The sequence below is a fragment of the Sphaeramia orbicularis genome, chromosome 21 (assembly GCF_902148855.1).
Source record: "Sphaeramia orbicularis chromosome 21, fSphaOr1.1, whole genome shotgun sequence".
NCBI lineage: Eukaryota > Metazoa > Chordata > Actinopteri > Kurtiformes > Apogonidae > Sphaeramia > Sphaeramia orbicularis.
Genome location: NC_043977.1, coordinates 12,287,430 through 12,309,912, shown reverse-complemented (window position 1 = coordinate 12,309,912; position 22,483 = coordinate 12,287,430). Strand labels below are relative to the sequence as shown.

Here is a 22,483-nt window from a genome sequence, read left to right as displayed (position 1 = left end):
AATATCTCATATTTCATGTTGTCTTTTTAATAAAACAAATGGAGTCATGTACTCAAACTGGCATTTAAAGGGTTAAAATCCTGGTAATTATTCAGCATTTAGTAGTTTTAAGCAGAGCTAAAGTGACTTAAGAGATTTATGCAGAGAAAAACAGAAAAAAATATGAATATATAATGATTTTATAGAAATTTGTTTGTGCATATTTTTAGCTTGAGGGTCCTCAGAGGTGTCGTATAATAGACCTGTAACTGACATTAGATTAAAAGATATCAAAATAAGAAGCATTCTTGCAGAAATTCATGCCATAAGCTATAACATAGATGTAATGATCAGTCAAATAAAAAAAAAAAAGTGACAAAAATGTATAAAATTGGCCTGAGGGGTCCCTAAGGGTTAAGACAAATTAACCCTGGTTTTATTGTTTTTATAAAGTTCTGACATGAATCCATTCTGAACAACATACTGTATGACCATCTGTTGTAATGAAGTAACCTTTGACCCTTTTTATTTCAAGCTGCTTCTTTTTTTATCTAAGCCATATGCTTCATTAATGTATCACCTTTTATAAATGCTATATTAAATATTGTGGATTATTGTGCAACTTATAATCAGAATAAAAGCTTATTTACTCAATGTATGATGGTTTCTGTTTTTAACAAGCTTTAAAATTTTTATCAAACATGTAACATGTAAATAATGACAAATAAATGTCAATAAATATTTAATATGTGATAGAAAACAATAAAGTCTGCATTACAAGTGTTTTTATATAGATTCAACATGACTAACACACTCTCAATAAATACTGTTAATGTTAATAAATATTAAATAATGTAGAAAAAGGAAGACACAAGATATTAAAAGTACTAATAAATAAATACAATAGAACTAGTATAAATAACACATATCTCTAAGACATTCTGAACTAACTCAATACTACACTATACTCAACACTGAACCCCCTTTCCTCTGAACATCCTGGACTATGAAGACTAAAGGCGTCATTTTCACATCTGTTGTCGCATCATATTTCACACAACACTTTCCATGACCCCATCGCTCTTTATTTAACCCCCTCCGTTACCATCTTCCGTTGCACATATTTTGATCTCATTCGTCTTTGAGGAACATGTGGAGGAATTTGGCGTGGAATCTGGCGCTGGAGTCCAGGAGGACACACAACATCTGGAAAGTCTCCCTGTTCTCTGGTGACGGCAGTAATAAATGTTACATTAATATTCTGTATGTATGAGAATTCATTTTAACATGACTTAAAGCAACAACTCTACTCAACTCAGTCCACTTTTGAGTTGTTTCTCACAAAAAAAAACCAAAACAATACAATAATTACTTAGTAAAAAGAGGTTTTCCACTACTTTATGCTACCTGCACCATCCTTAAGAATCGAGCAAATATAAAATTACAAAAACTAAGACATAAAATAAGAAAATAGAATATAAAATTTAACAAAAATTCTGGGACTGTCAGGGTATGCACAACTACTGGTTTGAGATCAATAAACCAATGCAGTTGATTTTCAAAACATACATTCCCTCTGACTTCAGAACTATGCATTTAGGACTCAAAACACCTACTATGAAAACAGATGAATATCTCTGGAATGTTCTTTTGGCAGCAGGGAAAAAAGCAATTACAAAAAAATGGATTGTACAAGATAAGCCAACTGTTCAGCAATGGGTTCAAATAACATGGGACATTTACAAAATGGAAAAAATCACCTTCATTGTTAATCTAAACTTAGAAATATTTGTCAAAAATTGGGAAAAATGGGAAAATTATGTAGAACAATACATGCCAAATGTTACCTTGATGATATAAATGGAGACTATCCAATTTAATGTGTCCTTTTTTACTTTTTATTTTTATTCTGTTACTATTGCTCGTAATCTTTCTTTTCTATTGAATGTTTTACAAAGTTAGATACATTTGAAGAAAAAAAAAAAAAAGAATCAGTTTTAATCCCGAGGAAAGTGGGACAGAGACAACCAGAAATGTATTAGCTTCACTGAACCTTGTTTGATGGAGAATGTGTTTTTAAATACGTACACTGTGAAGAATATGTAACAGATTAATGTGACTGGAAGATGTTGTGTCTCTTATGCTTCTATAAAAACAAAAAAAAAAAAAAAAAAAAAAAATAACAATATTAACAAAAAAGTAGAAAATAAAAATATGCATGAAATATGAGTAGATACAATACTATTTAATATGTATATCTATACAATATGTATATCTATGTAAGTCTAGAAAAATAGTGCATTTATGTTTGAATAAATATTGCATTTTTATTGCAAGAACAGAGGATTACTGCATGACTTATTGCACATAATTCCCATTATACAGGGTTATGAGTGTATTTCCTGAATCTCACCTGTTACAGGCAACTCGAAGAACTCTCTGGTGATTTTTGAGAACATGCCCTCCAGACTCTGGATGAAGTAGAGCTTTTCCACTGCTGTGGTGAAAACCTGGTAGATCTGGTGAACCAGTCTCACTGCCCAGTTCATATGATAACCATCCTTCTCACACACCTGAGGACAGAGCAGCAAAAAATAGAAAACTGCAGAAAATAAGAAACAAAAAACAAGACGCTTTCACAGCAGAAATGTTGACCTACCATATACTGTAAAAACATTATTAGTTATAAATTAATAATATAATACCACAGGTCATTCCTTCCCACTGCCATTGGACTTTATAGCAGTTCTTGATCATTTTAATTTTAATTCTATATTTATATAAATGCCAAACTTCTTATTTTTCTCTTACATTTCATTTTTCACCTGTTTGTGGTTTTTCTACCCATCTTTTCTCTGCACTTGCTTGTTGTATGTTGCTGCTGTTAACTGCCAAATGTCCCCATGGTGGCATAAATAAAGTCTTATCTTACCTTATCCTCCATAACACACCATGTGCATTTTCAAATACATTGTAAATATGTATATAATATTTAAATTTAAATCTAAATTTATATAAATACTTATATAAATAGCAGATTTTTTTTTCTCTTTATATTTTATGTTTCACAAGTGTATACTTTCTGTTTTCCATCTTCCCTGCACTATTATTTTTGTATTTGCGCCTGTCAAATGCAAAATTTCCCCATAGTAGGATCAATAAAGTCTTATCTTATGTTATTTTATCTTATTGGGTCTTATGGATTTATCCTTTTATTTATTTTATGAAATTATTATGCTGTTTTATTGCACCCATTTTATGTAAAGCACTTTGTGATTTTTATCTGTGAAAAGCGCTTTATAAATAAACTTTACTTACTTATCTTTAGGTGTTAAAATGGATGTCTGACATGGTTTAGTGTGATGATTCTAAAAGCCTGGTTTTCACATTTAAGCCAATGAAGCAGCAGGAATAAGCAAACATCAGGGTCAGTAGTTTCTATTTTTGTCACTGTATTGACTTGACTGTAAAAGTTACCATCTGCTCACCATTATGATGAAGACGATGAGTCTGGAGATGTCATGGAGTCGCCCGTTGAGGGCTTTATTGGCCAGAAAAGTGTAGCAGAGGTGGTTGCCACAGAGAACCAGGAGACGAGCCACATTCTCCATGTTCCACGGCTCTGGGATAACTGGTAACAAGGAGGAAACCACATACTGAAGCTGTGACTTTAAACTGAATGACAGTTTAATGTGCAGATATGTGAAATCATTGTGTATTGTTTTTTGTCATAACCTAACTGACAGTGGACAGCATGAATTAAACCATGCATGTTTCTGTTTCTTTAAGAGCTACAACTGGATTCATATCCAACTCTTTGACATAATGATTCTTTTTTTTTGCCCTTGAGCAGAAACTTCTAATTTGAAATATTCAGATTCACAGAAAGGACTTTATGGGCATGCTGAAAATCAGCCACATAATGAAGATGATAGGACATTAGTTTATTTAGTCATCATGAAATGTGATACATATACATACATATATATATATGTATATATATATATATATGTGTATATATATATATATATATATATATATATATATATATATATATATATGTATGTTGCGATATGAAAAAATACTCAGGAGTATATAATAGCTGTGTGGTGCCGACATAAATGATCAAACAAATTAGTTGTGTTTCCTCTCATTGTGGCAACAGGTGGAGGGCGCTGACGACACAGAACATATTTCAGTATCCTACTTCTTGTGGCCAAAATAATTCCAGATAACTGACGTGGCTTTTCTTTTTGGCACCAAGTCTTCATTTAAGGTGATTTTCTCTTGTTCTTTGTTCATTTTTCAATGTTGTTACCAGCGACTCACTCCAAACTGATTAAGAAAGACTGTGATTGGTGGATCACTGCGCGTAGTATGTGTCAGGTACCCTTGAAATTACATGAGAACACATTGAGTCCATTTTCCTCCTACGTCACAGGACCTGCGATGTGTCTATTGCGCACATGTACATTGCGATGACAATGCTCAAACAATACATTGTGCTGCTCTAATCTAAACTGCTTTACATTATATAATCAGTATACAATGTATGAAAAACACTGTCATTAAGTAGTTTTATATCTAACCAGTCTGTTTAGACATCCAACAGGTTTTGTAAGCAGACCAACTGTTCCACTGTTACAGCTTCTGTTTGTCATGATGAAATCATGACCTTGGCTGAACTCATATACACTGTTTGAAATAAACAACTTCATACAATACATGTGGTATGTTTAGTCTGTAGCTCACTGTACATTCACTCTTGACCTTTCTTGCAGGAGCTTTTTCAAACAGATGGTTAAGAATTGAAAGCTTAAATTGCAGAGAATGTCCCATATTTCATTTCCAGATAAGCAAATTTTGTTTGTTTCTATACGTGTAAAGAAATCCTGCTAGGAAACTGATTAAGAGCAGAGAGCCCTCCCCCATAAGACATGGTCTCATGACATGCTAGCCCAGGTGTTGTAACCCTGGTGTGTGTGTGTGTGTGTGTGTGTGTGTGTGTGTGTGTGTGTGTGTGTGTGTGTGTACAAGAGCCATAAAAACAACCCCCCCAACAATACCAGTAAGTTCCTCCAGGATGGGCAGTATTGAGTCTGTGGTCCAGTCTTTGACTTGAAATCTGGCCAACAGAAGGAGTATGGACTTGGCCAGTTCCCACAGGTGACCATGAGGAACCACCCTGTCCACCAGGTCATGCCAACCGATGGTACCTGCACAAACAACACTAACACTAAGAATAACTCACTCAATATCTGAATCCGGTTTTCTAAAAACAAAACAAAAAAAAAACGAATAATCTGAAACACAATGGAACACTACACTCATTTTAGTCTGATTTTTATGCTTTGTATGTAACCATTAAACATCGCGTAGCTGCCCAAACTAGAAACTACAAATTGTCAAGTAAAGTCAAATGGTTGAGGACATTTTTAACTGTTGTCAAATTTGCTGCTGGATAAACATCACCACTTACCGATGATTAACTGGTCTGTTTTACCAAACGAAAGGTGACAGCTAAGATCTCACTCTACTTATGTTTCTAAAGGTGAATCATGTAGTATTAACTTTATTTTACACTGAAAAATAGCAAAAACCACAAAGGGCCCTTTTAAGAATCATTGTTTTCATTCTCATTCACACTCAACATATAAACCACTTTTTCCACAGAAAAAAAAGCAATTATTTTTTACAGATATTATAGTTTAATGAAAACATATTTAAGCATATTGGGCACTATTTATGTGAATGGAAACACTGCCATAAAGAGCAAGGCATGCCAGTTATAAAAGTCAAACTTCAACCAAACCACTAACATGGAGTGGAAATATAGTCACATGTATTCATATATATTATAGCGTTTTACTAACTTTCTAAGTGACTCCTCTGTTACCTTCAGGCAGCAGTGGTCCATAGAGGATTAGCAGCAGGTGTGCTTGGCTGACCATGGGCCAAGGCTTCAGGAGTTCTATTAGCCAGAACTGACACTCAGGGCGGTTCAGCCAAGGGTCCAAAAGAACCTGACGGCAGAACAGACGGATCTGCAGCTCCCTGTAAGATAGTAACCCTGAAAACAGAAAAAAAAAAACGAAAAAGAAACAAGAAAATTAACGGTTATTGTATCATGCTGTTTAACTTTTTCAAAAGGTGTTAATAAATTAATACAATGCTGACAATAATTCCCTACTGTGCTGCTTTTCGCTCACTTTTCTTTCTGGCTTATTTCATTTTTCATTTTTAAACCACAGTGGATTTTGTTGCAGACCCCAGACAGTGCCTTTTTATGTTACACCTCTTCACTATATTCTTCTATATTCAACCTCATTTTCACTTGTATGCACTGAAATGCACACCTGGTTTCCTGCTGATGACAGTCGCAATTTTCTGCAGCAAGTTTGTGTGGTCACAGAGAAAGTTGAACACTCTGTGGCACTCCAGCTCATTCCACCCTGCAATCACCGTCTAAATGTAATCAGCACAACATAGACAATTTTTAGAAACAATGGAAAGGGAAAAAAATAAGGGTTAATTGTAAGGCATTCATACTGTATAGGTGCCTTGAAATGATGATGAATATTAGTCTGTGTTGTAATACCAACAATATGAAACAGAGAAGCTGTAGAAGACTGAATTTACACAATGTCCAAACCTTCTGCAGTAAAACACCCCTCTTAGTGCCAGTGCTGCTTTGAAGCAGTGTAAGTGTTACTGTTATGTTACTAAACTGATTATCTCTCGTCAAGAAGAAGAGTACTTCTCCACACTTCGTTAACTCAGAATCAGTGAGTCATCATATTGTGTTTATCTACCCTTAGCTGTAACTAATTTGCTTTTTTAAGACTGAATTTTCCCACAATTTTCAGTCTTTTACAGTGTCATCACCTGAAGAAAGACTCCAAAGCTGGAGAAGCCACTGCAGTTTGGTACCAGACACTGTTCCAACATGAAGCAGGAGATCTGAAATAGATCAGCAGCAGTGACATTACTTTCAGTCACTGGAAATGTGTACTGTAATGCACTTATCGGGCTGGGCGATCTCACAATTTTGGATCGTGGATGTCTCCTGATCATAGGGTATGTATAACTGCAGTCATTAAAAAACAAATAACAGTGCTCTACTCAGCTAACAACTGTTTTAAACAGCTTATCTATTAGTGTAACTACAGTATTTCACAGAGAGCGATGTTTGCTTGAACAAATCTAGTGACTTTATTTCAGTCAATTTATATGGATACTGTACCATCTGTCAACACTGAAGTGTTCAGGTTTAGTCTGCTTTAAGTTGCAGACTTTGTGTAACATGTTTTGCTGCTGCTGAAGAAATAATGATGAAGAATTACTATAAGTCTGTCAACTGCAGGTCAGGCTTATGAACTCCAACATTTACGCAGATTAGTCCACTATAGTGTAAGTAATAAACGGAAACACTGCCACTGTCAATACAGGAAACTGTGGGCGCTTGTATTCACATCATCTAGAGTCATGGCCAAAAGTTTTGGGAATGACACAAAAGGATTCTTTTCTTGAATGCAATTTATTTGTCAATAAAAGCCATTGAAACCTACATAATTCTTTTAATTACTCTTCAATGTACCTTGGAAACGTATGGAAATTAAAATAAAAACTTAGGCAGCAAATTGCAAATAAACAAAACTTGTGTCATTCCCCAAACTTCTGGCCATATCTCAGAACATTATCAACATTTAGTAATAATGTTGGTCCAAAGCAATGCAAAATGCAGAGTTTCTAGTCAGATGACAGAAACAAAAAAAGATACATAACGTGCCCGCACTTGAAAACCCTCGGCCTTCAGCTCAAGCCAAAGTTTTTGCACATACAGATGGACAGATGGACAACAAATTAATGACAATACCCTGCGGCGAGGGCCAAGGGAAAAATGTAATTAGAAAATTTAATTTGGCTGTGGCTCGTCTGCGTTTTATAAGAAAAAAGGATTGTGATTTTATCTTAAAAGGTCGTCATATGATGTTTGGGCCAGATTACCCAACCCTACATACATACTGTAGCCTATGTAAAACATAAATGTGTATCATAAAGTTTTTTACAACTTTATAAAATAAGAAAAAACAGTGCAATTCCACCTTTCTATTATGACTACTCTCTAATAAAACAATTTGTTTCTTACCTGTGAAAAGTTGTTAAAGATAAACTTTAACCTGTCCTTTGTTGGTAGCAACAGAGTACACCTCTTGAACAACAAACCTAAGAAAACACGCAGCACATAAATGAATACAGGCAAATTAAAGTCTAATAATTCAATTTCTGCTTAGAGTTTTCATGAATATCTAAATCAAATATAGGTAATTAAATACAGAAAAATAAATAATTTACTGTGAAAATGCAAAATATAGAAGATAATATTATGATAAATGGTGATAAATCACTTGAGAAAGGTTAAAAAGAGAAAAATTCAACTGGGAACTGTCACAAAAGTAGCACTGGGTCTTTATGGGTTAAACACAAAACTAGATGCTGCTTACCCAGTGCTCTGTAATGTTGAATTGTGGATTTTACTTCATTACTGTTGGTGTGGTGAAAGTTTTGGGTGATCATTTTGTTCTTCCAGACCAGGGAGGAGATGTGGTCCACAACATAGCCAGTTAAATCCTTTGACACCATGCCAAGCACACTCATCTCCAGCACTGACAAATATAGACTTTTTATTAAAAAATGTTTATCACAAAATATGTGCAATAAAATCAGTAACAGCACAAACAGAAACTAAAATCTCTCTCTGGTTTATACGTGGTCTGAGTTGAGTTTTTTATTGTTTAGTCTGTTATTGTTCATTTTTGTTAATAACTAACTCTGCTTGTGCTGCTGGCTTCCTTTCATTGGATTTTTATTACCTTTATTGTAATATGGCTTGGACCTTGTTCAAGTTAAATATCTGAATGACATATTAAATGGAAAATGTGACGGGGTCGGTCAGATATACCGACCTGACAGTTGTCTTAGGATGATGTCAATAACCTCCATTGGCAGCCTGTAAAAGAAGCCAGTTGTACTGCTGTTGCTGCTGAGGGTCAACATGCTGCGGGTCATGATGGTTCTGGCTGAAAGTGGACGACGAGTTCTTTTGTATTGCTGTGGCATGTGTTTCAAGGAGTACTGTCCTACATTTCTTGGCGTCTTCTTCATCTTTGCCATCACAGATGAACTGCTTCTGTGACAAAAGATAAAACAATGTACAATAAATGTATAATCAGAATAATCTTAATTTGACAAGTACAGCAGTGGCCATTCATTTTAGGAACGGCACAAGTTTTGTTTTCCTAAAATTTTTTGCCTATTTTTTTCCCCAAACATTTCTAAGGTACACTGAAGAATAATTTAAAAGAATTATATAGGATCCAATGACTTTTATTGGGAAATAAATCACATTCCATCAAAGAATTCTTTTGTGTCATTCCCAAAACTTTTGGTCATGACTGTACGTAAACACATAAAAGAAATTCTTTCCAAGTCTATGTTGTGTCTCTAGTAAATTGTAAATACAAAATATAATTTAAAAACACAAAAAAGAAAGTAAAATTAGAAAACTGTGCACATGAAGACACAGTATCAACTCATATACAGTTATAATGCAAGTTTTGTGCAATTGAGGATGACAACTGTTCATTAAAGTTACAACTGTGGGGCAGACGCTTTTAAATTAACACAGCTAATTTTCTTATCACGGCTAACTAGCTAGCTAACAAGCTAACAGAGCTAGCATGTTTACCAGAAGTGTAACCAGTTAATATTCATTAGTATTTTATGTTATTACAGAGTTTTTGATTCAGAATTTAGAGGAACACGCAAGGTATAAATTCAACACAGACTATCTTACCAGCACTTACTACCAAAGTAGTAAATGTCAGCTGTCAGTCAGAACGGGGAGGAAGAAGTAGCAAAGACACAAGCTGTAAAATAAAAATGATGAGGAAGTTATTAAAGTGTAATACCGCTAACAGCCGCTGGGTATAGCTCTTTTACCCTCTAAAATACAAACTCAGTAATCATTCTAATCTTAGACATTATAATATTTCCTCTGGCAGTTCATCAGTATATATAAATTATCGCCGCATTAATAAGATTTAAAGTTAGGTAAGTGTTTCGTGTGTGGGCTTTGGTTAACAGATGTGATGACAGCTAGCTAGGGGTTAGACCTCCAAAACGTCACTTTATTGAATAAAATATATTTTTCTAGATAGATAGTTCTAATGTCTTTGTACTTAAGGACTTACATGATCAATAAAAATAAAACTTATTTTTGTTACGCTAATTCTTGGTGTTTGTTTTGTCCTGTCTAGCCTTTAGCTCATTAGCTCTCCCATCACCCCCCGCGCGTCCGTAGCCCCGCCCATTTTATCTGGCTCCCAAGAGACAACATGGTGGCGATCACAAGATGGCGTGTAAACACTTCCTTTATCCTGGTAAATAATCGTGAAACATGCTAAGGTAAGTGAAAGTTAGCGCTATTGGCACTTTTTTCAAATTTATTGCGTTTGATTGAATCACTGTCTCTTCATGTGGGCACATATAAGCACAATTATGTAGACCGTTAAAACTTGTAGCCCACCTCCAATTAATTAGCTCATGGACTCCTATATTATGTTATTTTGAGTGTTTTTTAAATCAGGTACGGACCGGTACCGAGGAAAGGGTGTGGCCCCATTCCATTCTCAACCCCCCGCAGAAAAAAAGGGTTAAATTTTATAGGTTTCCCATAGACAATTTGGCGGCATGGCGGCGTAGTGCTTAGCACTCCTGCCTCAAAGCAAGAAGGTCGTGGGTTAGCGCCCATGGCCTTTCTGTCTGAAGCCCGAAAAAAAAAAAAATTTGGATATAATTTTCGAATTTTTTAGATTGGAAAATTAAAAAAAAAACCCAAAACCTATTGACAGTCTGCCTTGGGAATGAGTAAACGCCCCAGATCAAGTAAAAAAAAAGATAATAATAATAAAAGATAAATAAAATGATTAGAGGACATGACGTCACCGCTAGAGGAAGTCACCGCGGTTCCGTCCACTGAGTGGCAGAAAAAGGGAGATGAATAGCAGTTTTGGCTTGAATACAACGAAAACTTTAGAACAATCTAAAAAATGGGGAAGAGCTGTTGTGCCATTGATTGCACAAATAGATTTAAAAAGCACTCAGAGCTATCGTTTTAGCGGTTACCTAAAGCCAAAGACAGAAGAAGCAGATGGATCGCTGCAATTCGTAGAAATAACTGGAATCCAGGCAACGAAACCTGGATTTGTGGTTGGCATTTCGTGTCAGGTAACGTTAATTTATGCTGCGTTCTTACGTAAAATCATACCTTAAATTACATATCGTTTTGGCTAATGTTACTTCTTAGTAAAGCTCTTAATGTTTGCATCTGTCATTTAGTTCTGTATTTCATAACTGAAACGTTTTTGTCTTCAGTTGTGTGATTATGAACCTTGTGGTCTACATGATTTGTAAACTAGCTTAAACTGAGGCTAACCTAGTTTTCCAAATAAGGGGGTACTCTAGCACAAAGCTGTTGTAGCTGTGTTGTATCAAGTATTTGATGTTAACTATACTTAAATATCAAAAGTACCAGTAGATTATACACTGACTTGGGTCAATACTAAGGGTTCAACTCCAGTAAATCAGTAGTGAACTGTAAGCACTACTGCTGGGCCTTTACCTTGGCAATCACCACCAAGAAAATACGTCTTCACTGACATAAAACCTCAAAAACAATAGTATGTTGAATTGAAAGCACTCACCAGCTGTAATCCTCTAATAAACGATGACAGGTATGTCAACAACTCTTTGGCTTTTGTATGCTTTCAGCCTTTGCATTGGGTATTTTCCAGGCATTGAAATCAGGTTCGTATAAATGTCAGGATACGTGATTTCCGGCCACATATCAATGTTCGTAGACCACTTGTTGTTTGGTAGCTTGTATGGATCTATGTCCAGTCCAATTGTCTTTAGTTTCATGCTATATTCCACATTTTTCCCGGTCTCGCTGTAGTTACTGCTGTGCTCCACCATGTAGAGCTAGTTTGTTTTTGCCACTCAGTCTGACCTAGAGGGGCGTGGCCCAGGGGGGAAGTGACGTATGTGCATTCCCTCTATAAAGACGTTGGCTAACGTTACATAATCAACTAGCCAATTGCAGAACAGCCTTTCTAGCCAACCAAAGGCAAAAAAGGCGGTACCTTCAACCTGGCAGCCAGGACGGGACACACCAAGGAAGGAACGGAAAACAGGCTAAGGCTAACAAGCTGTCTGCTAGGCCAGTGGTCCCCAACCCCCAGTCCCCATTTGGTACTGGGCCGCAAAGAAAAAAATTATGGCTAATATTAAAGCAATTTTTTCCATAAGTCTTGCGGAGATTTTATTTTGAAAAGCGACCATTTCCACCCTCACCTCCCGGCCACTAGACTCTGGTGCCATTTCATGAATCAGTAGTAACAAGTTAAATAAATGAACCAGAAACAAAATTCACTGGAGAACTTTTTCGGGAAGAAACGAGGAAGCGATGGTGCTGCAGAAGGGTCACAGACAACAAACACAAAGCTGCATTTAGAAGGATAAATCAGGATTCCTGCCTCAGTTCCAGGTTCACCCCAACAGGTGACAAACAAACACCTCCAAACTGCTCCGACACATCCATCCATGTTTGAGACAACTTCAAACCTCTGTGCATTCTGGATTAAAGTCAAAGCAGAATATGTGGATGTCGCCTCAAAAGCCCTGAAAGTCCTTCTTCTGTTTCCAACCTCATATTGTTGTGTGTCTGGGTTTATATACAGAACACACCTGGACTGTGTGTCTCCCATCAGCCCCAGATGGGACTGTCTAGTTTCAGGGAAACCAGTCCAGGGTTTCACTGGTTCTGCATTGGGGTGAGTTGATATTCTACTGTAGAATCATTGCAATTGCCTGATCTACAGTGTAAGTGTTTCAGATCACATGCTCTGAACTGATAAAGGTTTTTGTTATTGGAACCCCCGCACCTCTACCCAGTCCGCGGAAAATGTTCATGCACGAAACTGGTCCGTAGTACAAAAAAGGTTGGGGACCACTGTTCTAAATTATATATAAACCATACAATTCTTTTAGATGTTTTCTGAAATGTCTTGCTTTTTTCAATGAGTTCCAATCCACAGTACTAATGTCAGCTATATATTTCAGTTTATTGTAGTTTCTTATGTCCTGTAATTGGCTTTAGTTACCTCCGCCAAGGAGGTTATGTTTTTGCCAGGGTTTGTTTGTTTGTCTGTTTGTCTGTCCGTTAGTGTGCAACATAACTCAAAAAGTTATGGACAGATTTTGATGAAATTTTCAGGGTTTGTTGGAAATGGGATAAGGAAGAAATGATTAAATTTTGGTGGTCGTCGGGGGTGGGGGGGCCCACGGGGGGGCCCATTTCCAACAAACCCTGAAAATTTCATCAAAATCTGTCCATAACTTTTTGAGTTATGTTGCACACTAACGGACAGACAAACAGACAGACAAACAAACAAACAAACCCTGGCAAAAACATAACCTCCTTGGCGTGGGGGGGCCCACGGGGGGGGCCACTGATCAGCCTTGGCGGAGGTCTGCGCTCTCAGAGTGCTTCTAGTTTTGTTAGTTATTTTGTCTAGTTCATTTTTTTTTGTTAGTTATCAGATATCATAGGTCTTTGACAAAGAACAGCTTAATCTCCATTATCCTGTTAGTTTTAGTGCTTATGTGCCTCCTTTCTGCTCACTAGCTGTTTATTTTATTCACTGCTTATATTCTCATATGTTACAGTTGAACTCTTACAGCTTTACCAACCTCAGAGGTTACAATGTCCAAATGCTCTGTGTGGGTGTGAAAGGTTGAGGTCTGATCATTTGTACCTCTGAACGGATTTTAATTATCTACATATGGCTAAAGAGAGTTTTGTGGACCAGGGAAAAAGAATAGCTTTTAAGACCTAGCCTCAAAAACATAAAAAAACACTTACACAAACTGTCATGTTTAGCTCAGTGCTCAGTAAACCAGCTACGCTCAGCTGCTAATCACAGGATTATTCTGTTTAACTAAGACTATTAAGTGTTCAACATACAAATGGCGTCTCCCACAGGCAGACCTTGGAGAGGATCATCCCCTCACTGTAGAGCTCTTACAGAGGACTGACTACACCACAAGGGACCCAGTGGAAGGGAGAATTCCCTTGTATACTAACGGGATGTCATGGTAGGTTATATGGCGACAGAAGAAAGAAGATGAACCTGAGACAAATCCAAATAAAACAGAAGCCCTGAGTTTTCTACCTGCCTTGTAGCACGGTATGTATGACACACACAATAGTAAACACATACAGTACCTAGATCATGACTGTATACGTGTGATTTAGTGTTGGAAAGTCTGCTTGTTACTCCCTAATTGTTGCCCATATTCTGTTATGCAAGTTCTTTATTTAATTTATTTTCACTTTATTGTTGTATCAACACTCAGAAGATACACACAGTTGAAGTATTGAGACAATAACGTATCAAGTGAGGACAATATCTGTTCTGTCACAGCCTGGCAACAGTGCTGTGCCTCAGGGTCGACAGTTGGCAGCAGCCCTGTTTATCTGTCTGAAACAACGAGCAAGTACCAGGACTGTCTCTCATGTCATCGCTGACATGATGCTCCGGGTGCTGACAAAGATAATGCTGCTGACAATGATGATATCCAACACTGGACAGTCACATATGTGGTAGTCCTGCAGCCGACACATACACATATTGCTTGACGGTCAAGGCAGATGCAGGGACAGAAGGAGCTGATCTGTGTGGAGTCATTGCCAAATGTCCCAGTATATCTGGAACTTCTCCAGAAGTCTTCTCTGCCACTCTGGATGAGTGTACCGTTTGGACACTTGTGACCATGGCTGTCTAATCCCAGCATAACCTCATTGGTGAGTAGGCAAATGTACAAAGTTGTTGTTGAAAATGCAGTAGCTTAGTGTTGTTATAGCAGTTGCTCATAACAGATCGTTTGCAGAATTTCATTGTACCAGCAGCGACATAAACTTGTAAATAATTAAACAAGATGCTTGTCACAGCTTTGCCTTTCTTCCTCTTGGTAATTTGTCATGTTTGTCGTGGCTTCCAGTGTAGTCAATCATTAAGTAAACAACAATAAGGCCTGTATCTGTTTTTTGAAGAGGCTCCAGCAGTACCAGGTCTAACGCTGAACAATAACCTTGTTTGATTTAAAAAAAAAAAAAAAAAGGCTCTGTTCTGGGTGGAAATGACAACAATGGGTCCATATAACTGCAGTTTGGTGACTTTAGTTTGAAATTAAAATAAGTCTGCTTCACACAAAAGGGATTTTAGATTTGAATGCAGTACGAATAGTTGTATTTGTCATTGTTTTTAGATCTTTTTGTTACCGATGTATATTTTTTGATCTGTCATTGCTGGCTTACTTTTACCTTGGATGCTCTTTAAAAAACACTGGAGGAACTAAATGTTGAACAAAAGTAAATGATTACCTTTGCATTTGTCTCACATGATCTTAGTAGGAGAAACGGTGTCATATGTTGTGGCTTAGAGCTACCTGCTCAGTGGTGCAATTTTTACTGTTGTGTTGATATTTTGCCAGTTATACAACAGTCGTGACTACTTATTTAACTTCAGCTTTCACAATCTGGTGTTAAAGCCGGAAGCGCTCTGTCATTATGCCGTCCTGTCCCTCTCTCAAACACCCCGCAGAGCTGTGAAAATGTTCAAAGTTAGTGGTTTATAACAATGCTCTGAGCTTGGGTGGTTTCTGTAAATGTTTAATTTCCTCTCCTTCTCCTCTCCTGAGGGAGGAGGTGAGCTTTAACAAATAGAGTGCCACGGTTTGTCCTCCTGAGGAGAGCGTTAAACAGGTGAAGCTGAACGCTGCTCTCATTAGTTACAGATGCAGTCACCTGCCACTCACCAGAGACTGATGGCAGAATACTGAAAGTTTCCACGTCTACTTGTGTGTGCACTCGGCAGACACTTGAGGAATGACTCAGTCTCACTGACTGGATGTAAGCTCAAAGGAATTTATTCTACTACTGGGGACCGAGCAGAAAGCGGGAGGAATCCAACCATGCATCCTGCCTCAAGGACTGTAGATTTGTTTGTGGAAGTGCTTCTTTTTTATGTGATATAGTTTTGTGCCCTGGTGTAGACACAAAATTTAGAGGCTGTGTTTTAAAAACCCTTTTTTATAGGACAAAACAGATTGCTAAGTATATTTTAACCACTTTTGAATGTGCATTTACATTTCCTGATTAATAATATGTGTTTTAAATGTCTGTAATTGCACTTGAATGTTTATAAAGACATCAACACTAATTTTAATCTGCACTTCCATCTCTTTATTTTGCAGTTTGGGCGTTTGTTTACTGAGCGTGTGCACAGACATGGCCAGCACGGTGGCTCAGCTCTTCGGCTTCATCTTAGGGCTGTTGGGGTTTACAGGAACTGTCGTTGCAACTCTGCTCCCGCACTGGCGCTGTTCAGCATATACAGGATCTAACATCATCACAGCCACGTCCTACATGAAGGGCCTGTGGATGGAGTGTGTCTGGCACAGCACTGGCATCTATCAGTGTGAACTGTACAGATCTCTACTGGCACTGCCACGTGACCTGCAGGTATTTTACCACACATGCATGAGTTTGTATCCAAAAGTTAGATCTGAAGCACCTAATATTATCCAGAGTACATACGAAAAGACTCACTCCAGGAAGGGTGATGATGTCCGGTATTTTTATATTGTATCGCAACATAATTTTTATATTATGTCATGATTATTTTTCTTGGACATCAGCAGCTACGATAACTTTTTGTCTTTAGGGTTTATATTGCTCACAGTGTCAAAACTCTAAATGCTTCAGTGCTTTGTTGTATAAAAGATCAATTCTTTCATTTATTATTCATCATTCTAATTTAATATTCTACCGCTAGATTTTTGACATTTTCCACCTCTTGGTAAATGTTTGTCATGCTCTACCCCTGCTTTATTGAGTCGCCAACTAGTAAAGAAAAATATGTTTAAAAAATGATTATATGTGAAATAATGTGAATGTTGGCCGCAGCAAAACCATGTGAAATGCAGATGAGAAGCCTCAGTCATAAAAGATAAGATAAAAATAGCATAAAAGATAGGACAAGAGTTAGATAATATAAAACACATAACTGGACAAAAACCTATGTTGAAGATGAACGTGATTTAAAATTCAGAATGATGAAAAAGACATAACAGGAGTGAAGTGACACAAAGTTGTAAACATGTGAATTGTTTATCAATTGATGATGATGTGCTGCTTCGAGCATCACATGTAAGAAGTCATTGTTACCATCAGTTTTCTATTTGCAGTTCTCATTTTGACATTTCAGCAAAGAGCATTTATTCAGCATTGTTTTACTGGAGTAAGTAATCAATGGCAATGACAGTTCATCATGCAGTCCAGTAAATGTAGGGCCACAGGAGGCATAACATTATCTTTTTGGGTCTTGTGATGAAAAATGTAAGCAATGACAGCTCTAAAAAAAAAAAAAAAACAGTATTAAAGCTCGAAAGAAATAGTTTTACATCTATCGGGAGTATTGTCAATATGATTTTAGTCTTGGTAATATTTTTGGCTCTGAACGTCGGTCATGAGACAAAATAAAAATGCTTAAAATAGTAGATTTCAAAATAAGTTTCAAACAAAATGTGCAATAAACTCATGAGAAATTGTTAAAATGACCACCTCCTTCTCTCTTGTCCCATTTGAGAAGTTTAACATTTAGAGACTTTAGTTGAACATAGACAACCTTAAGCATCAAAGTGAGTGGACAAAGATTAGTGGAAATGATGTTTTTGAGTAGATTTAAAGTTTAATTTTAGACTGTGCTTTAAAAGGGTCATATTTTGCAAAACCCATTTTTATTAGTCTTTGGTTCATTTATTTGTGTATTTGGACCCTATTAGTTCAAAAAGTTTGAATTTGAACCCTCCAGGTGCTGCAAAGCTATCTTTATATTCATTCTGGCAAAAATGGAGGGGATTTCTACAACCAGTTTCAATTCTTTCTTAATCTGTTACATTTTCTAACTAGTTGCGTCGCGACATTTGCACATATAAGGTCAAGACTTGCGACGAACATTTCTCTGAGTATGACATAATTGTTTATCAGCAGCAGCGGTTGTAGCAAAAATTGAAAATATGTCCAAACTTCAAGCCAATTACCTAAAATGTTCACTTGTTGGTTGTATTAATGAACATAAGTGGCTGAACGGGACAGAAAGCACAGTCAACAACCTGGAGGGGGTGGGGCATGAAGTGGCTCATTTGCATTTAAAGGGCCAGCGCTCAAAACCACCTTTCTGGCGTCATTACTCAGAAATAAGTTTGAAGATGGACCTGTGGAGTTGAATTAATGAAGAATTCAGACCCAAGCAGAGCATTTACAGTTTATGTAGACCACAGGGAAATGTTTAAAAATGCATAATTCCATTTAAAAAACCAAAATATCACTCCTTTAAATTAGAGAATTAAACTTAACAACTTAAGTGATTTTTAGTGGATTATCTTTAGTATGAAGTGTGAGGCCTCAGTTAGACCCACAGATGACAAAATGCATTGTTTTGCATTCATGTGTTTATTTGACTGCCATCAGGCTGCCCGGGCGCTGATGGTTCTGTCCTGCGTCACCTCAGTCATGGCATCGCTGGCTGCCGTCATGGGGATGAAGTGCACCCGCTTCGCCCGCGGCTCATTGATCAAATCTCCCTTGGCGCTTAGCGGGGGGGTATGCTTCCTCTGCGCCGGACTCCTCTGCCTGGTCACCGTGTCCTGGACCACCCATGACGTCATCATGGACTTCTACGACCCTTTCCTCCCCAGTGGGTTTAAGTATGAGATCGGCCTGGCCGTGTACCTCGGTTACGCCGCTGCTTTTCTCAGTCTGATCGGAGGAATGGTTCTGTGCTGGAGTAGCGGCGGCGGTGGCGGCAGCCGGTCTCGAAGCCCCCTCAGAGTCCAGAGGCGTCCTCCTTTATCACCTCCCCCTGCCTTCAACAACATCTATCCCCCGGCTCCACCGTACAAACCACATGAGGCCCTGAAGGACAACCATGCGCCGTCGGTTTGTTCCATGTCCAGCAGCGGATATCGACTCAATAACTATGTTTAAGGGAGCGACACAATAAGAACACAGTCATAAAAATGGTTTATGGATCAAATAACTCCTGTGTGGACCAAAACAGGAAAGAGCACTTTGAATTTTAGCACCTTTCAGTCTACCCTTCCCACAAAACAAATAGCAAAAGACATATTTGTATAAGAATATCAAGTCGAGATCTACTCAGACTGAAGATAATGCACCTTAAACCATTCAGGACGATGATCCAGATGTGGGAGCCTTAGCAGACTTCAATCACAATATGAACCCTCTGCACATACTGCTATGTCGCCCTGGGACCAGAAGGTGGCAACATATGTCTGAAAATATCCACAGAATTGTATTTAGTAACACGTTACACTTACAGTTATAATAAATAAACCATTTCTGTATTTCTTGATGTAACCCACTTTCTACTCAATGTTAACTGTTTCTGAAAACAAACAGCTATGTAATAACTCTCAAAAAAACTGATGGTGTTCAGTATGATTAAATCATTTTCGTCCCAAAAACCCCCCGTGAAGTCCAGTACGCTTTTCAAGTATTTGATGATTTAAACATACCAGTCTTTCATATCAACATGAAACACTTCTGTTAACTTTCGGTCGATGTAGTGAAGCTGCTAGTTAATAAATGTAACTGATAGGTGTCTATTCTCTTAACTCTTATAGATTAATTTTCTAATTGAATTGATTCAAGTCAGCCTATTTATTTATTTTATTTATTCATTCATTAGGGACAATAAAACATGGTGGACATATAGAATATCTGATATTCTACGCAAAGAGGTTATAACATTTAGCTGATTTGCAACAACTGTCCTTTTTTGGTTTAATCTGTGCTTTGTTTTCATTTATTACCCTGCCCCCTGAAGTGGAGGAAAGGGGAATTGTTTTCAGTTTGGTTTTTAATTTGTTTGTTAACACGTTAGCTGCAAAACTGTTGGTTGAATTCACACCAAATTCTGTTTATAGATTGCCAGTGACCTAGAATAAATGTGATTACATTTTGGGAAAAGTAGGTCAAAGTTAAATTTTTATATGAATTTTTTACATGCCCCCCCCCATTGTAATGGGTGAAATTTCAAATGTCTAAAAATGTCAATTTTGTTTCAATTCAAACTTGTCATATATATAGAGGCAATTGATATGCTGACATCAGCACACGCATAGACATGATGACATCAGCTGGATCGATGCCAAAATAAGCTACGATACGTGTGAGAGGCAGGGTTTGTTATGCCTGACACCACTTGTTGACTTATTTATTTACGTAAGATCCCCATTAGTTTTTACTATAGCAAAGGCTACTCTTCCATTCAAATCCATCCATGTGCTCTATCATCAACAAAAACCAACAATCAATGAAATAATATAGTCATGGGTGGACCAAGATCCAACTTAAATTAGATATTTTCATTTTGATTTTGAAAACACTATTCAGTGATGTTGCAAATCTTAAGAAATCCACTGGGTGGAGCCAGAGAGCCTTCAGTAACTTCTGCAGTATTCCTGAATTCTACCTTCATCATTTTGGTTCCAGCTGATGCGCTCTTCTACCAATATTCTATCATTATTTTGTGAACTAAACTGAGTCATTATGTTGTACTTATAAAAGGAAGGTGTCACTTCATGGACGGCTTTATCTGTGATAAACCCAAACCAGTTTTCATTTGGTGGAAACCCTTCCAATTAAAACAGACCTCTGTCTGGTCCTCAGAGGCAAGTCACACATCAAGCAAATCACCTGTTTGAATTGTAAAAGTCTGGCTTATACTAACTCTCATCATGGCTAAGCTTATACAGTCATTAACAAGTAAATAGATTAATGTATTCAATAGTAATGGAGTGTAATAAAATGAAAAGGTTCGGGTATTCATATTTAATTAAAGCTGAAGTTATTTATCGAATAGAATAGACATAAATTATATTCCAATGTCCAAACTATAATTCCTCTTTTTCTAGGGCTACAGGTTAAAAACACTAAAGGTAATGTGAAAAAATGTAGATTGTTTCATGAGCAGTTGGGCTTTTTTCACACTTCAGCACCATGGACAGCGTCTGGCCTGGAGGTATAGCTCCTCTTCCTTCTGTATCTGAACCAACACCTTTAATAGGATTATTGATGTTCCAGTTATTGTAGAAACTGAGGGCAACTAAAGGTTTGATATGAACAGCATATGAAAGATGGAAACAGGTGGCTGGAGCCTGTTTTTCATCAGAGTAATCCAGTATCATTGTAAGACTAGATGTGGTCAAATTAAGAACAGTAGAAACACACAAAATCATTCTATTGCTTAACCCATAAAGACCCAGTGCTACTTTTGTTTGGTTTCAGATATTTTTTAATGCAAAGCCTTATTATAGTACAGACTTGAGATCCCCTGATTGGTACATTATGCTTCATTTTTTATATCAACATAAACTCACAATCAGAAATGAAAAGAAAACAACACTGATAAAGTGAGGGGAAAAAAGGGGGGGGGGGGGGGGCAGAAAAGCAACACAGTTTGACATCTCATCTCATTGCAAATTCTCCCAATTTTGTCGTTAAGTGTGTATCTAATCCTCTCTAAGTGAGGGGTATCCATCATTGTTGTTATCAACCCAGTATTACTTTTGTAGCAGTTCGCAAATTAATTGATTTATCACCATTTCTTACAATATTATCTTCTGTATTTTGCATTTCTCCCATGAAAAATCTGGTATTTTCTTCTATTTAATTCACTAATCATGTCGATGTTCATAAAAACTCAGATTAAAGTTTAGGATTATTATATCAAAAACAGAAAACTGAAGAAAAAGTGACCATATTTTGGATGTCCCCTTGGGGATAAATAAAGTCTGTCTGTCTGTCTGTCTGTCTGTCTGTCTCTCTCTCTCTCTACCTACCTACCACATTCAGCCTAATATGATATAAAGTGGGCCAGACCAGTAAAATAATATAAATAATAGGATAAGAACTGATAAATAATGTCAACTCCAAAGTTTTCTCTATGTTTTTGAGTGAAAAAAGTTAAATTCTGTAATAAAAACGTTTACATCTACGAACTGCCCTTAAACATAACATGAACAAATATGAACCTGAAAATTCTTAAGAAAAGTAAGTACAATTTTAACAATATTACACCTTAGTTTATCATTTATACATATGCATCACAACTTACAGATCACAGTGGATCTACAAATACACAGAACATTTAGTATTTCACCCCAAAAATCCGAATTGTGCATTAAGATAAGACTTTTGCACACAACTGTGTAAAGAACTGAGATTTCCTGCAGGACAGTGGCCTTCGCTGTCAGTTGATAAAACAGCTGCATATTGATAATGTAACTATAAATA

General features: G+C 37.0%; 2 protein-coding genes across 3 annotated transcripts; one reads left to right on the top strand and one right to left on the bottom strand.

Moving 5' to 3' along the window:
• Window positions 1-23: 23 nt before the first annotated feature.
• Window positions 24-9,153, bottom strand: LOC115412184 (F-box only protein 47-like). The gene is made up of 10 exons (XM_030124527.1): window positions 8,946-9,153; window positions 8,484-8,645; window positions 8,129-8,205; window positions 6,865-6,939; window positions 6,336-6,444; window positions 5,876-6,049; window positions 5,046-5,195; window positions 3,468-3,610; window positions 2,379-2,552; window positions 24-1,200 (listed from the first exon to the last, which is right to left on the bottom strand). The coding sequence occupies exons 1-10, from the start codon at window positions 9,151-9,153 to the stop codon at window positions 1,111-1,113; spliced, it is 1,362 nt and encodes a 453-aa protein (XP_029980387.1). The 3' UTR covers window positions 24-1,110.
• Window positions 9,154-14,009: 4,856 nt separating this feature from the next.
• Window positions 14,010-19,648, top strand: LOC115412317 (claudin-14-like). 2 transcript variants are annotated; one of them, XM_030124745.1, is made up of 5 exons: window positions 14,010-14,288; window positions 14,526-14,905; window positions 15,892-16,012; window positions 16,357-16,624; window positions 18,635-19,648. In XM_030124745.1, exons 4-5 carry the CDS (start codon window positions 16,391-16,393, stop codon window positions 19,148-19,150), a joined length of 750 nt encoding a protein of 249 aa, XP_029980605.1. In that variant the 5' UTR covers window positions 14,010-14,288; window positions 14,526-14,905; window positions 15,892-16,012; window positions 16,357-16,390; the 3' UTR covers window positions 19,151-19,648. The 2 variants fall into 2 exon arrangements, with proteins under 2 accessions (XP_029980605.1, XP_029980604.1); XM_030124744.1 differs by lacking the exon at window positions 15,892-16,012 and having other exon boundaries at window positions 14,052-14,288.
• Window positions 19,649-22,483: the final 2,835 nt, after the last annotated feature.

Excerpts from the sequence above, each read along its gene's own strand:
- LOC115412317 (XM_030124745.1), top strand. The coding sequence starts at position 16,391 with ATGGCCAGCACGGTGGCTCAGCTCTTCGGCTTCATCTTAGGGCTGTTG. Across the intron at positions 16,625-18,634 it reads CACTGCCACGTGACCTGCAG|GCTGCCCGGGCGCTGATGGT; the intron begins GTATTTTACCAC and ends GACTGCCATCAG.
- LOC115412184 (XM_030124527.1), bottom strand. The coding sequence starts at position 9,153 with ATGGCAAAGATGAAGAAGACGCCAAGAAATGTAGGACAGTACTCCTTG. Across the intron at positions 8,206-8,483 it reads TCAACATTACAGAGCACTGG|GTTTGTTGTTCAAGAGGTGT; the intron begins GTAAGCAGCATC and ends GTGTTTTCTTAG. Across the intron at positions 2,553-3,467 it reads TCATCGTCTTCATCATAATG|GTGTGTGAGAAGGATGGTTA; the intron begins GTGAGCAGATGG and ends CTCTGTCCTCAG.